The sequence below is a fragment of the Salvia hispanica genome, chromosome 6 (genome assembly GCF_029641045.1).
Source record: "Salvia hispanica isolate PSC_SH4W2 chromosome 6, Shi_PSC_v1, whole genome shotgun sequence".
Classification (NCBI taxonomy): Eukaryota; Viridiplantae; Streptophyta; class Magnoliopsida; order Lamiales; family Lamiaceae; genus Salvia; species Salvia hispanica.
In genome coordinates, this window is record NC_142697.1 from 39,534,137 (window position 1) to 39,549,994 (window position 15,858).

Consider the following 15,858-nt stretch of genomic DNA (forward strand, 5'->3'; position numbering starts at 1 on the left):
CTCTCGCACCCTCATTTGCATTCCTTCTCCACCACTCTCTCGCACCGTCTATCGGTCTCTTCCCTCTCCCAAAAGTAGGTCTGTCAAATCGGGTACCGGCGGATACGTACCCGATCCAAAAAATTCGGGTACCCGATCTCGAATTTCCCAAAATCTAATACCCGATACCCAATCCGAAAATGATTTCGGGTACCCAGATACCTGACTCGGGTATCCAGTCCCGATTTTGGATTCTTATTTTAATTTTGAATTTATTTTTTTAACAAAATTAACTACAAACTTGTAATAGTTCGAATTTGATACAAACTTGAATTAGTTCGATTAAGAGAAAAAAAAACTACTACAAATTTTTTGAAATAAAAAATTCATAAGTTATAGCATCCATCATTCATCAATAATAAGCATCACAATTCATATATTAACCCTAAATGTGATTCAAGATTGAAAGTTTTTGTGACTAGATATAATTATTTAATTTTTTAAATAATAGAATAAATACATAATTTATTAAATTTAAATTTTTTTTAAAAAAAATCGGATAATTCGGGCAATTTGAGTATACCCGATCGGGTATCGGGTTATCCTATAATTCAAAAATCTTATACCCGAACCCGATCCCAAAATCCAAAATCGGATATCGAATATCCAATTATCCGATATTTCGAGTTCGGTTATCCATTTTGACACCCCTACTCAAAATGATAGATTCAAGAAACAAATCAGCTATTAAATCGATTGAATGATGAATTAATAGTTTTTATAATTTATTTATTGCTCCAATTTTTAAACCTTAGGATATGATACAACGTGATTTTATTACTAAAAATGAATCACTTATATTATTAAGCTTTTTTATAAGAGAAGGTGAGGTTTGTCGCCTACATATATAAATTCATCTGGATATTAAGTTTAGACAAAATAGATTAGGACTTAGATTTTTTATGGACCTTAATGGTGGTAGCCAACCTAACTATTAATTCAAAACGCTACCGTGATTAAAAAAAACAAAGGCACGCATTTATTATAATTGCTCAAATTTCTTCAAAACCAAAAATTTTTAAGTAGTAGTAAAAAACAAAATAAATTTGACAAAATATGTAATAAAACAAAAAACTCAAGAAAAAAGTGGCTATAAAAGAGCAGCAGAAATGTTCTCAGTCGAGACAATCACACTCTTCGTGCTCTCCGCCATCTTCTCTTCTCCTCTCTTCTTTCCTCTTGTCAAATTTTCAGATCTGTTTCATTTTTTCTGTTCCTTTTGATCCCATGGCTTCTTTCACTGCTTCCTCTGTTTCTATCTCCTCCGCCTTTTGCTCCTTCAACCAAACCAAGGTTTCTTCTTTAATTTGCTTCTAGCTTTGCCATAGAATTTTATTGGGTTTTTGTAGCTATGCATTTTAGATTTTTAGATAATTCTGATTTATTATGATCTCTATGTTATGATTCGTGCTATAAAAGAATTCTGATTTTATTTTTAATTTTCTCCAGTAAAGCATGGTTTTGTGAGGCTTTATGTTCAGGGGTTTTAGTGATTGCAATTATCAGAATTTGATTGATGTTAAAAATCTCATCTTTTTGATGGATCCTGACTTGTGTATTTCTACAATCATAAATCTTTATTCTTTTTTTAGTATTTGTTGATACTATTGTTTAAAATCGAATCTCTTCACTATCAATGTTGAAGTTTTACACTATTGTATTTTGGGTCACTGACGAGTATATTTCAAGCTGCTATTCTGTGCATGGTGATCTGATTATCAACATATATTTGATCCTATTTGGTGTCTAATGCACTAACAATGTTGTGAATTATGTTTCTGCAAAAATTATCGGAGAACTTACCAAAACCTCCTAGTGAAAAGGGGAGTCTTTACAAGAATGATGCACAGTTTTAGTTTGTTTTGATTTGCAGCTTTAGTTTCATTTTAGATTATTGAATTCAATATAATTACACTGTTAAAAATGAAAATTTTGAATTCAACATAAATACACCTTCTAATTGTGTGTTTTTCATCTTAAGCAGGGTTCTAGTTTGAGGAAGGCCTCAGTTTCCTTCAGCGGAAAGAGCTTCCCTTCTCAAAGGCTTCCGTTGCCTCGTTTCAGAATTTCCTGCGCGGTATAATTCTTGTAGCTTCGTCCCCTTACCTGTATTGGTTGATTGGTTGAAGTTATCACATTATGACTCATCGAGTAGTGTTGCTTTAGATAATTTGATAAAGAATTGAGAATTGCTAAATGACCAAAGATTAGCTTTTGCATCACTAAGATGCAATGCTTTGAGATGTCTTGCAAAACTGAGTATTGTCCTTGATTGTTCTTTTGAGCAGGCCAAACCTGAGACAGTCAGTAAAGTGGTTGAAATCGTAAAGAAGCAATTGGCTCTTCCTGATGATCGACAGGTCTCTGGAGACTCGAAGTTTCAAGTGCTTGGTGCTGATTCTCTTGACACGGTAATACTTCTCCACTTATGGCTGTATTGTTGTATACTGAGTGTTTGCCTTGTTCATAATTGCATATTGCTGCATGCTAAATTTGTTTTATTAAACGGTGTCAATACTTAATCAATGCTGTGATATAATTCTTTCTAATAGAATAGCATATATCTCTTGTGTTTATTGTTAATTGAATGAAGCTACTCTCTTTTTGTATACTTTTCTGAATCGATCTTTATGCTTTTACTGTTGAACTTTCTTTTCTAAGTAGTACTATATGCTTTTGTATTGCATAAGGACCTAACTTTAACATAAAAGATAAAAATATGGATTCAAATTTGATGCAAGAATCTAACTTTAATATGATTAAAGCATAGCTATGTTTTCATTTATTTGCTAATACTAATTTCTCATGAATATGAAGCCCTTTTTCGGGTATGGCTTGTCTGAATTGTACTAATCATAGTCCTTGTGCAGTTACCAATCATATAAACGTTATAATCTCGAAATATTCTTACCTTGGTAAATCTCTAGCCACTGATGAATAATGTTTCACCATGTAGGTTGAGATTGTGATGGGACTGGAAGAGGAGTTCGGGATATGCGTTGAGGAAGAGAGTGCTCAGAGCATCACGACCGTTCAAGAAGCAGCAGATCTCATCGAGGAGCTCCTGGAGAAGAAATGATGAACCAGCTTCATCTTGTAGGTTTGTGCTTGGTACGAGGCACTTGGTTAGAGAGGGAAAAAACACGATAATCTATCAAGCTTTTGCTTTATTAATCAAAATGAACTGGCTGTTTTCGTTTGCAGTTGTCTGTTCTTACTTCCGATGGAACGATGTTTAGTATCATCTGAATGCAATCTTAATTATTGGGAAAGATCCAATTTTTCTTCTCTCATTTCTGAATATTGTAGTCTATATCTATTTCCTGTCACTTTTTGAATAATCAACTCAAACATGAAATCAAATGAGAGAGAATGGCTCTCATCACAATGGGTGGCTCCAGCTAGCATTTTCAATTTACCTAACTGGAAAACACACAACAAAATTCCCTCTTTTTCTCTTTCAAACAAACTGTGAAACTGAAACCCCAGCCTTCAATTTCATTAAACCGATGAACGATTTGTGCACCACTTGATGAAATGCCACGAAAGAACTAACAATTTAAAGCTACACTCGATTAACGACATCATCTTACGCGGTCCATTTGATGCCCGATACACTCACAAGTATACGTGCAAATGATCGAGCAGCCAAAATCACTAATTCAAATGTTTGTGCTTCAAGTGGGTAGGTGGAGAAATACAAGACAAGAACTCAACCTTCAACCTCATAATTCATTGAATGATGATGCACACAAGAATCTTGGGTGCATCATACAATGAAGTTGAAGGCCAAGAATAATGAAGTTGAAGTTGATTTGCTTGTGCTTGAAATGGAATTGTGACAAAAATTCAATAAATATTAATCAAGAACCCCAAACATACACATATATTAAGTACAGCAACAAAGAACTAAATACCTCTTATAATGATCAAATAAAGTAGTAATCCAAAAGCTCCCAACACTCGGACTCCAACTTGAGGCACTGCAAATGAATCTTGCAATGGGCCGGAAGGCCCGAAGGCTGTGTCGAGGCCAGTCGAGCCCGTTATATCGGGGTTAGGAGGGCTGTGCGTGGAGGGGATTGTCGGCTCGACTGCCCCGGTTGGAGGGGTGGCACCGCGGGCGCCGGTGGAAGGGAGGAGAGGAGCAATATCAGGTGGCAATTCTGTGTATGGAGACAATGCCGAAGTGGATGAGACAATGAAAGTTGTGGTGATGGCTGCTGCAAGAAAGTTTAAAGAAGACATTTTGAACTTGTAATGATGGTGGAATATAGATGATCACACTTATATGAGATGTGTGTGTGTGTGTGTTTTGTTTGGGGGTTTGATGGTTTAAAAAATGAAGAGGATGTGAAATCAATCTAGGATAAAGTGTCACGAGAATTTGTGATCATTGGGGAATTGATGTATATATGTAATAAGTGGGAATGCATGTGGTGGACAGGTAGGGGAAATTTCAAAATTGAAGTTGTTTGGTACTGAATTTTGCATTGGCATATTTAGATTTTTCTTTATTTTTATATTTGGGAATGCTTGATTGGCGCTTGATATATTCTAAAACTTGGATTTGATTTGCCTAGTGATTAAAGTCAAAATTTTATAAATTTAGAGAAACAAATGTACTTTGTTTATTTATTATGTGATTGGTGAGAGTAACTTTTACAACTACACAATTATTTTCTACAAAGAAAATTAAAAAAATTCTAAGATTTCCGTAGCTGAAATGATGTTTCCTTTTTTTTACAATTACTTTTATCAACAAAAACAGGTTGTCAACAACTCCATCAAAAAAGATGAGGAAAACGAAGTGTTTTTTTTGTCATTAACTGCAAACTTTGAATCAACACAACTTTATCTGATTAAAATTTGATTATTTTTCTCATTCAATAGATTTGCTGTTGCACAATAATGATAGCATATGATATGAATGGAATACTTGATTTTTGTGAGATAAAAAGAAAATATGAAAATAAGAGAGGGTGCGTGGTGATATGGTGTTGAATTCAACACATACCATTATGATACAAATTATAACAAGGATAGTGTAATACAATTAAATGCATAAAATGAACTCTAACCATCTCTCTGCAAGATGCACCTTCAGCATATACTTATATAGGTTGTGTCGATCCTGCTTGCAGTGAAAAACCACTTCGCTGTCTGAAAAAGATCGAACATTGATTCAGGTAAAACCTCTCGATAGCAAGTTACAAAGAGAATGTATGTGAAGAATACGAACCTCTGCAGCTAGGAGCTAGCGATGGATCCTCTGCAACTCCTGTTCGACTTGGATGGAGGCATTCGAAATACCTTTTGTGCTAGAGCCCTTAAGATTAGAAACAATTGCTTCGGTTTTTGCCAACTCTGACGTGCTGATGGATAGTATCATCGAGTGTAACATGTACTGTCGACAAGAGAAACCAAGAGCGTGCAGAATTCGCTCCAGCACTAGCTCGGAGATGCTGCCATGGAGCCCGCCCTCGAGTAATGCAGAGGCTTTGGAAAGATTCATGAGGAAGTTCATGGTTGCTTCTCTTGGAGCTGCTTTGAACAGCAAAACCAAACACTCGGAGGCTAAATCTGCAGCATTGGCCTCAGAGGATTTACTCAGTTCGAGAAGGGCTCCTACATTGCTGGCAAAGTCTGTGATATCTTTTATGCCGTCAGCACTGCTCTCACTCGAACCTTCATATAAAAGCGAGGGCTGTTTTGAGTAGACGAAACCCGGCCTGGAGTTTACAGAGCGTAAGAGGAATGCCCTGCACAGACCTAGTGTTGGATCAATGAAATCTTCCATCTCCTTGGCTAATACGAATTCCAAGAGATTTCCAATCTTCCTGACAACTTTTAATTGAGAGATCATCTTCGTTTCTAGTTCTGGGGCAGATGCTAGAGCCAGACACAGCATCACATTGCTCACATTTATAGTTGAGAAATCACCCAGCAGTGATTCGAAACATTGAGAGACAGCTTTCATGTGAAGAATGTCACAGATTTTTATGTAGTTGGACTCGAGGAGCATCACAAGCAGCTTCTGAGCATACATGGGAATGGGGTCTTCATCCTCAATCAGAGATGGGTATAGCGGGAGGAAGTGAACATTAGATACAGACTTTAAATCTTCTGCCCTTTGCTCATCCTCCACGGTTTCACTTAGGAATAGGACCATCACATCAAAGAATATCTTCAAGCATAAGAACCGAGCATCCCCATCTTTGTTTCCCTTGTATAGAGCAGCTAGGCTAGGAAGGATCTGGCGGATGAAGACGACAGGGTTACCATTGATTGCTGTTGACTCCTCCGATATTGATTCCAAAACTCGTAGCAGAGTTATTTGGAAGTCATCCCTGCCCTGAAAGGAATAACGAATAAGATGTTACCATGTGAATCCTGATTACTCATAGAGAATCGTAATGAGCACCCAAGTTTTACATCCTATTTACTTGAAAGTATTTGACATGGCTCCGGAACATATAATTCAAGGAATTTCACCATACATTACAATTTATCTAAAATGTTGCACGGCTTCTTCATAGTTTTCTAACGACAGCATGTTCAAATAAAGTAACTGTAGGTAAGATGATAGGGAAGAAGTTGATGTTTAGAAAAATAACAGCAACATTTTTTCAGTTGTATACCTGGAATGGTGATTCTGTCAGTTTAAGCAGATTCGCAACAAGTAGCAAAACCTGTGGAGTGATCACTGAATTCCTGAATGAAGAGCTCCCAAGAAGATGGAGAACCACAGGAAAGAAGTGAATACTGTTCTTTGGAGAACTTCGACTGCTGAGACCAGGAATCAGCCCTTGACGCCTGCCTCCCATAAGTTGCTGAATATCCACTGTTATTGTTTCAAGCAAACCTGGTAACGTTGATACCACAGCATACACAAATGCATCCAGACAGTGCTGCATATATTTATCTTTCTCTTTAGCAAGTCTATCCATAGCTGATAGGAATCTTGCATTGCAGAAAAAGAGTGGGAGACATCTCTTCCCATGCTTACAAAGTAGAGCCACAAAGAGGAGAGCCTTTCCCTTCAGGACTTCGTTTCCCTGCTCAATAAGAGACATAAGATTTGAAACAATATTTTTGTCTTCCATTAAGGGAAAAAGGAGACGCCCTATATTTGTCAGATACTGGCTTCCAATAATAGCCATGTTTAGAAGATTTAAGCAGATTTGCTGCTCACGTTGATTTCCCTTGAAAAGACTAGAACCAATATCCTTCAGTGGAACTTTCTCAATAACATGTTGAATGCTGGGTGGGCTGAAGCGAGCCAGACGTATCAAACATGACCCAGCAGTAAGTTTCATACTTTCTTGTTTTCCTGGAGCCTTGTATATATAACAGAGGTTGCTAATTACATCTTGGCTGTTGAAACGAGTAGCCCAATAACCTCCATGACTCGAGATGTTCTCTATTGTTCTTAAAGCATAAAGCTGGGTAAGATCATCCTCTCCTTTCCGTAAGACAGATGATATCAAAGAGATTAATGAATTTGGGACCTGAATAACATTGGAAAGCATATCAGAGAAAATAATAAATAGTAGGTCAATATGTTCCGAAAATAGTACAAGAAGCTAACCTGCCAGCTAGAAGGTGGTCTGCTGTCTTTTGCTGGTGATTCCTGAGGAAGATTGTCCTTTGTAGGATCACTTAGAGTAGATATGTAAAATAGCAACTCACCCAGAGCCGCCATGGAAAATCTCCTCACTTTTTCCTGTCTGTCTCTCAAACCATCTGTTAGAGCACCTAAAATTCCAGAATTTGCTAAATCATCTCCAATGAAGGTAGAATGGCGAATCAATAAGCCTATAAGTGAAGACAGCTGCACCCGCAAGGTCAAAGCCTTAGATTGCCTCAGCATTTTAAGAAGAAGTAACATTATTGGCCCATTGGTCAAAATATTGGCAGTATCAGCATTGGTGCTCAACATCTCGAGGTACCTAAGCACATTTTGCTTCTCACCATTGACATTCCCATTCATAACACTTATAATCCTGCTATACATAACATCCAATTTATCCTTGGGCATTTTTGTAAAATCAGCTGGGGGAATAGCATGGAAGGGAAGGGAAGGCATTACATCCAATCCTTTATCAATTTTTCTGCTAGGCATTACTGGCCTAACAGAGAGATCAGATGGATGCCACAGCACCTCAGAGAGGTCTGAAGTGGATTTGGCTGCATCAAAATCAAGGACACACCCGGACACATCTTTGATCCTTGGTGTCTTCAGGTGGGGACTAGCATTGGTTGGTGTGGATACTACTGGGCTCACATCCATGTCTGAAGATGATTCCTGCTCTTCTGCTCTTGAGCTATCAAGCAATGGAGTCTCAACAACATTTGACCCTTCAGACTGGACTATCATGCTGTCCGTCTCTTCAACTTTTCCCTCATGCTTTCGAGGAGTTGATAAATTATCTTCACCGGTGGGTGATTCATTCTCAGATACATCTACTTCGTCATGTCCATCATCTTCTGTGCTCTCATTAAAATCAAGTTCCATGTCATTGTTTTCAATTTTAATTTCTGCATCATTCTTGGAGCTATTAGGTAATGGCCTTCGGTAATTCTCTTTCTCATTTTCCCTATGCAGGTTAGATCTTGCAATTCTTGAAAGACGCATGAGATTTACACCACCCATATTATTTGAACCATCTTTCTGCTTTCCATCAGGTGCTTTGCCAGAAGGTTTGGCTTGAACTTTACGGCCACTATGCATACCTTTAGTCGGTGTCTCTTCTCCTTTCCCAGCAGCACTGAGATTCTGGTCATGCTTGCTAGGAATTCTTGAATCTTTTCCATAAGTTCTTGTAGGAGTCTTGTTTCGAAGAGGTCTATCTCCATTGCGCTCTGTAAGATGTGGTTCAGAAGACAGCTCAATCATGTTATCAAAAGCAGGCTGAGGAGGTAATGTCAATGAAACAAATTTTGTCCTCCAAAAAGCATGATTGCAAAGTTCAGGCCACTGTATTCTTTCAGCTGGATCTTTGATCAAGAGAGAATTTATCAAATTTACAAATGGACGTGTTGGAGATCCGGGAAGAGGAGGATGTGCCTCCAAAAGAATCGATTTTGCCAATTGAGTGAATTCCTTGTCAATAAATGGAGGTCTGCCAGTATAACACTCATATAGCACACAACCAAGAGCCCAGAAATCAGAAGCATATGAATGAACCCCTCCATCTTGGAACAACTCAGGTGACATGTAGCAAGGAGTTCCACGTTTTGCTTGGGGTAGCTAGGCATGCAATCAAAACAAATAATCAAGTCGGGAAACAGGAAACAACTTCACTTAGTAAATCAATTCACGGATCAGATAACCCTACTTCCAATTTGCAAAACAGTTTTAACTAGAAAACCCACCTGGGAGGTCATGGATATGTCGCTCAGTTTTCTTGCTAATCCAAAGTCGCACAGCTGAGCATAAAATATTTAATGGGATCTTATTAGAATTGTTCAGAGCAATCATAAAGATCAACATGGACGGAGGAAAACAAAAAACAATACCTTCGTCTTTCCATTTTCATCCAAAAGAATATTTGATGGTTTTAAGTCGCAGTAAATGATTCCCTTTGAATGCAAGTACCTGTTGGTAAGGCCAGCAATATTTCAAAAACATATCTAGTTGCCATAATTAAGAAAAAAGTTATAGGTAATCGGATTCTTACTGCAGCGCTCCTACAAGGCCATAAGCCAAGTCATGTATAGACTCTTCAGGAAGCTTTCCATCCTGCCATGAAGCTTAGTTGTTAAATGAATCAGGGGAGTAAAAAAATTCCAAAGGAATAATTAGGAGTTGATAAACGAATAACAGCACAAAGAGGTCCTATGCATAAGATGTAACACTGAAATACAGAGGTAAATTGATAAACGTAACATTATGTGAGAGAACAAACTCCTAAGAGAGTCATCTTGGCATGCCATCATCGCAAACCTTCCTTCACACTTTCGGGAGGACATACCTCTTGTTATTATATTGTAAAAGTGGCAAGGATAAAGACATAAAAGACAGAACGGGATTTAACTCAGAATAATCTGGACAGGTTAATGCTTTTAGGTCCTAATATCAAAATAAAATATTGCCGTGCATCTTGATGCACGGCAACTAGTTGATGCACACGACCAGTTATAACAATCACTCACCTGTTGCAATAAAGTCATCAAATCTCCTCCAACACAATACTCCAGAACTAACCACAAATGAGCTGATGTCTCGTACCTACAATGTCAGGTGACAAGAATAAAGAGTGAAAATGAAAGTAAAGCAATGTCTAATATCATTCATACCAATTGATCAAACCTCATTAGCAAGTGCAAGTGAACTAAGAATCTAAGTTCTCAATGGACACACTTACCATGAGTAGAACTTTAGCACATTAGAATGATCTAGAGTGTGAAGGATCCTCACCTGTAAATTGAAAATAGCAGCAAAACTGAATCATACAGAAATCCAGTACTGAACTACTTACAAAAAAAGTAGCATGCACATTCATTAATGAGTTCTTCCAACATCACGAATGTAAATCCGAGTATCATTTGGGACATTCTAGACAATTAAATACATTCAATTTCGCAGAACTCGGTCGCAATTTTCAGAAATAAAGTTTTAAATAAACACATTTACACATAGGTGAATAATTCATGGGCGACACATTAAATCTACAGCTTTATGGTGCGAATAGCATAATTTGGCCATTCAAACAATTCAAATCACCCAAAATTGAATAAAAATAGCGAACAATACAAAAGTGTTGTGGAAATGCTTACTTCCTGAAGAACCTTGCTCCGATGAGATTTATCAACGCTCTTGATGGCGAAATACTCAATAGTCTTCTTCTTCCTTCCCTTGTAGACAGTCTGCAACACAGTGATTTCGGATAAATACACGAATTGTTTTTTGTTTTTTTTTCCCTCACAGCTGAGGTTAGAGTTGAATCAGGATTACCGAATACTTGCCGCGGCCGATGGCTTCGTAAATGTGGTAGTGATTCATGCTTGGGCTTCTTCAAATCTGTGCGACAATCAACGCTTTCTGTGTGAGGGATGTGTGTGTGAAAGAGAGAGATACACAGAGCGGGTGATGAGAGTTGCTGAAATTCAAATTTGGGGAAATAGAAAAAAGTAGTGGGCCTTATAGCCAAACGGTGCCAACAAAATTATATAGTTTGAATTTCTGCTTTTTAAATTCATTACTAGTACTGTACATAGCTATAGCTATGCGATTTTAAACATAGAATCGATCTTTATATATCTATATAGTCGTGATCAATTGACTTTTTTTAATGTTAATTGAGAAATGAGATGCAATATCATCTATTTATTTTTATTAAATGAGTGGTCTAGATTTTTTCACCTAGAAAATATCTTTAGATTAATTAATTATGAAAGGGCAGAATGGTAATATCATGGTAATTTTATTTAATAAATATTTTTTTTAATTTTAAATTTTTTAAATTTTTTTTTTAAAAAATGAATTTTATTTTAAACTTTTTTAATTTTTTAAAATTTTTTTAAATTTTTTTTTCTTTTTTTTATTTTTTTAAAATTTTTTTTATTTTTCAACTACATATACAATTCATGTCAACTACATATACAATTCATGTGAACTACACACATATAATGTCAACTATGTGTACAATCCGTGTCAACCACACACACAATTCATGTCAACTACACACATATAATGTCAACAATGTATGCAATCCATGTCAACTACATATACAATTCATGTCAACTACACAATATAATGTCAACCACATGTACAATTCATGTCAAAAAGTATTTATTGAATAAAGTTGTTGACATTTGATGTGTAGTTGATATGAATTGTATATGCAGTTGACAAAAAAAATGATTTTTTTTTTTTAAATAAAATTAAAATAAAATAAAATAAATAAATAATAAAATAAATTAAAATAAAAAAAGTGTTTATTGAATAAAGTTGTTGACATTTGATGTGCAGGCTATTGACGATAATACCCTAGTTGACATAAACTACATGCTACATGTTGTTGACATTTCACAAATATTCTGGATGAGTGGCTGAGATTGCATCTCAAGGGGTGTGTTATATTGCTAACTATTTAAGTTGCTAACTCTGCTAACTCATCAATACAGTGTATAAAAAATGTCAACACATAATATCAACACATTATATTGAAGTTCAACAAAATTATATGTTGACATTTTAATGTCATCGTGTTGACATTTTTAATAAGTACATTAAATTGATGAGTTAGCAAGTTGGCAACTTAAGAAAGTTAGCAATTGATCACACCCCTGCATCTCAATTCTCAATTAGGTTCAAAAATCTCAACCTAACAAGACCCTATCTATACATATATAAAAGAAAAAGGCTAGTTTTGGCTTTATATTGAAATATTGGTAAGTCATGAGTATAAATTTTAATATTTATAAAATATGTCATAATTTATATAGAAAATGAAAGGTTGTTATACTATTCATAATGATATTTATGTACATTTAATATTATGATTGATTGATGACACCACATATTCATTAATAATATTTAATTTTATTTAATCATTATGAACGTTTTTATATAATTGTAAATGTTTCAACTTTCAAGCATAAAATTTATATTATTATCGTAAATTATTTTTTTTCCGATATAATAAATCATAGAAACTAGCTATCTATAAAATATTTTGAAGTTAATGCATTGCATATTCATCTCGAACTTCGTCGCTTTCACAGATTTCATGCAAAGAGAACATTCAAAGTCAACGAAATGGCAAACGAAAGCAAAGAAGACGTAGAGTATAAAATATCACATTGTTTTCGTGTACATGTATAATCAACAATTTGGAAAGTGGGGAGTAAAATAAGGGTGTGGATCATGTTATGTTTAAGTGATATTAGTCCATATTTAAGCTTTTTTCTTGATGTCAGTTTGTTTTATTTTTTGTTAGTTTTATTTTAATTTTTTTTTTGTCTTAGCTATAATAAATTTTTACAAATAGAATATAGTATCATGGAAACTGGTCATCTATAATATTTTGTAGTTAATGCATTGCATAATCATCTCAAACCTCGTCACTTCCACATATTATATGCAAAAAGAGCCCCTAAGTCAACGAAATGGTAAAAAGTTGTAATATAGGGTATGTAGTTAATTTTTGTTTTAAATTATTACATGTAAATGGTGAAAAACTGGCTTATGGAATAGATTGCGCCAATGTAGGACGAGAAAAGTGCATGAGATGATAACTGGTGATGAAGAAGGGCACCCGAGCTAGATGGAGGCGGATATAAGATGTTGGGAAAAATGATAAGGTAGAGGGGCATTAGAGTACAAAGAGAAGTCGGAGGGTAATGTTTTAATATGAATGAGTTACTATACTTGATAAATTGTTTGTTAGCAATACATTTTTATGTGATGATTTGGATTAATGTGATGAATTTATTGTTTAATTTAATAAATTAGCTCTTTGAAATTGATAAAAATATGAAGGTAGATTATATTTATTATATTTTTCTATGACAATAGCTTCCATATTTTGAACATTATAAATTGTATATTAATAATTTCTTATATATTGTTTAATAAGATTGGTCTTTTTATATTCAAAAATGTTTTAATCAATATATATGCTTTTGTTGTTTTAATATAATTTTAAATATTATACTAACGGCAGGTTTTAACATTTTACTTATATTACTCTAGATTGAGATTATAGTTATTGTAACATCCCAAAATAGAAAAAAATGGAATTATCTAGAAAGATAGTAGTTATATATTAAAGAGAATATTCTATAAGAGCATCCACAGTGTCGGCTAGCCGATTCGCTTCGCTAGCCGAACCATTGCAAGCGGTCAGCCCGAAATCGGAGAGAAAATCGGCGTGGGCTAACCGATTGGCTGGCGCTGGCCGATGCGCTGGCCGCCATTATGGCGTGCCGATCGGCCAGCAACCTTTTTCGTTTTTTTTTTTATTATTTTTGAAAACCTATATAAACGCGATTTTAATTTCATTTTCATTTGCACCACTTGTTTTAACGAGTTCTCTCTCTCTCTAAACTTCTATACAAGAGCATCATCGAGCGATGTGGCGGTAGTGGTGAGGATGCTGAGGAGTGCGAACGGCAGATGAACGAGGCTATGGAGGCCTACATGAACTGCGAGATGGAGCGGTACATGCGAAGGGCGGAATAGCAGGCGATACCTCGCCCTCCACCGGTTGTCCACCGCCGAGCAGTGATTGATCGGGATCACGTAGCTGCACATCAGCGGCTATATGACGACTACTTCGCTCCGGACCCGCGGTTTCCGGCAAACATGTATAGGCGGCGTTTTAGAATGCGCTGGGAGTTGTTTATGCTAAACCCTTTATTTCCGCTTCAGGCACGATGCGGCTGGCAGACCCGGCCACACCCCTATTCAATAGTGCACGACGGCAATCAGGCAGTTGGCCTACGAAGGCGCGGCAGACATGTGGGATGAGTACCTCCACATCGGTGAGACGACTGCTCTGGAATGTCTGAAGTTTTTCTATCACGGCGTGTTAAACATCTTCGGTGAGCAATACCTTCGGAGCCCTACTCCCCAAGATTGTCAGAATTTGATGCAGATGCACGGGGAGCAGCATGGGTTCCCCGAGATGTTAGGCAGCATAGATTGTATGCATTGGGAATGGAAGAACTGTCCGACTGCCTGGAAGGGGGCCTACACGACCGGCTACGAGTCGAAGAATCCCACGATGATCCTCGAGGCCGTAGTTGATTACCGACTGTGGATCTGGCATGCGTATTTTGGGGTAGCCGGGTTGAACAACGACCTCAACGTCCTGAACTCGTCGCCCCTCTTCAACGAGAACTGTCAGGGCATCGGTCCAGCCATCTCATTTGTGGCCAACGGCAATCGGCATGATATGGGCTACTACTTGGCGGATGGGATATACCCTAGGTGGCCTGTCTTTGTGAAGACGATCAGGCACGCAAGTGATGAAAGGAAGGCCTACTTTGCGGAACGGCAGGAGTCGGCGCGCAAGGACGTGGAACGCGCATTTGGTGTGCTCTTGTGTCGATGGGCGGCAATTAAGGGTCCAACGCGTTTGTGGGATGTCAAATGAGTTTCCCAAATAATGTACGTCTGCATTATCATGCACAACATGATCGTCGAAGACGAAGGCGTACAACTGACTAGTTGGGCCAATGACGATGAAGCCGGTCCAAGCCATACGACGTGGGGTACCTCTCTATGAAGTCGGCCGCCTCAAGGAATATGCTGACATGCGCCAAGTGGATGCTCAGATTTAGTTTTTTTTCTTTATTATGTTATTTTTTTTATCTATGTACTTTTTTTTAATGCAATTAATGAATTTTCCCGTACATGTCTCGTAAATTTAATTCCGTAATTTAATCGTAATTTTAATTCCATAAATGTAGTATTTTTTGAATTATTTTTATTGCGACTGGCCTATGGCTGCCCTAAATCTGATGTGGCAGGTGGATTTTTAGTGCTGCTGATGTGGCAGAGAGAGAGAGTGGCTGACTTATTTCTACTGTGGGTGCTCTAAAAAGGGAAAGGTAGGAGAAAAAAATCTTTACCGGAAGCGGTGACTTGAGGAGAGAATTCTAGAGCACTCTATCTCAGTCTGTACAACCAAAATTTCAAGCAAAAATCTTCTACTCTGCTTGTCGATAAATTCGGGTGCTACAGTTATTATTTGTGATTAATTTTACTATATTATAATTTTAATTTTATACTTAATTATTGCTATAGGGTTTGTGTTAAAATAACAACACTTTTTAAAGAGACGATGTGACACCATGTATCCAACA

The 15,858-nt window shown here is 36.8% G+C and overlaps 2 protein-coding genes across 2 annotated transcripts; one reads left to right on the plus strand and one right to left on the minus strand.

Annotated features, from left to right (window-relative positions):
* The first annotated feature begins 1,157 nt into the window (after positions 1-1,157).
* On the plus strand, positions 1,158-3,332 carry LOC125204368 (acyl carrier protein 1, chloroplastic-like). The gene is made up of 4 exons (XM_048103018.2): positions 1,158-1,332; positions 2,024-2,116; positions 2,328-2,450; positions 2,996-3,332. The coding sequence occupies exons 1-4, from the start codon at positions 1,267-1,269 to the stop codon at positions 3,116-3,118; spliced, it is 405 nt and encodes a 134-aa protein (XP_047958975.1). The 5' UTR covers positions 1,158-1,266; the 3' UTR covers positions 3,119-3,332.
* Positions 3,333-4,966: 1,634 nt separating this feature from the next.
* On the minus strand, positions 4,967-11,187 carry LOC125208186 (kinase family with ARM repeat domain-containing protein). The gene is made up of 11 exons (XM_048107769.2): positions 11,000-11,187; positions 10,822-10,911; positions 10,410-10,462; positions 10,198-10,273; positions 9,723-9,784; positions 9,562-9,640; positions 9,418-9,471; positions 7,631-9,292; positions 6,681-7,550; positions 5,282-6,394; positions 4,967-5,202 (listed from the first exon to the last, which is right to left on the minus strand). Exons 1-10 carry the CDS (start codon positions 11,045-11,047, stop codon positions 5,297-5,299), a joined length of 4,092 nt encoding a protein of 1,363 aa, XP_047963726.2. The 5' UTR covers positions 11,048-11,187; the 3' UTR covers positions 4,967-5,202; positions 5,282-5,296.
* Between the last annotated feature and the right edge of the window lie 4,671 nt (positions 11,188-15,858).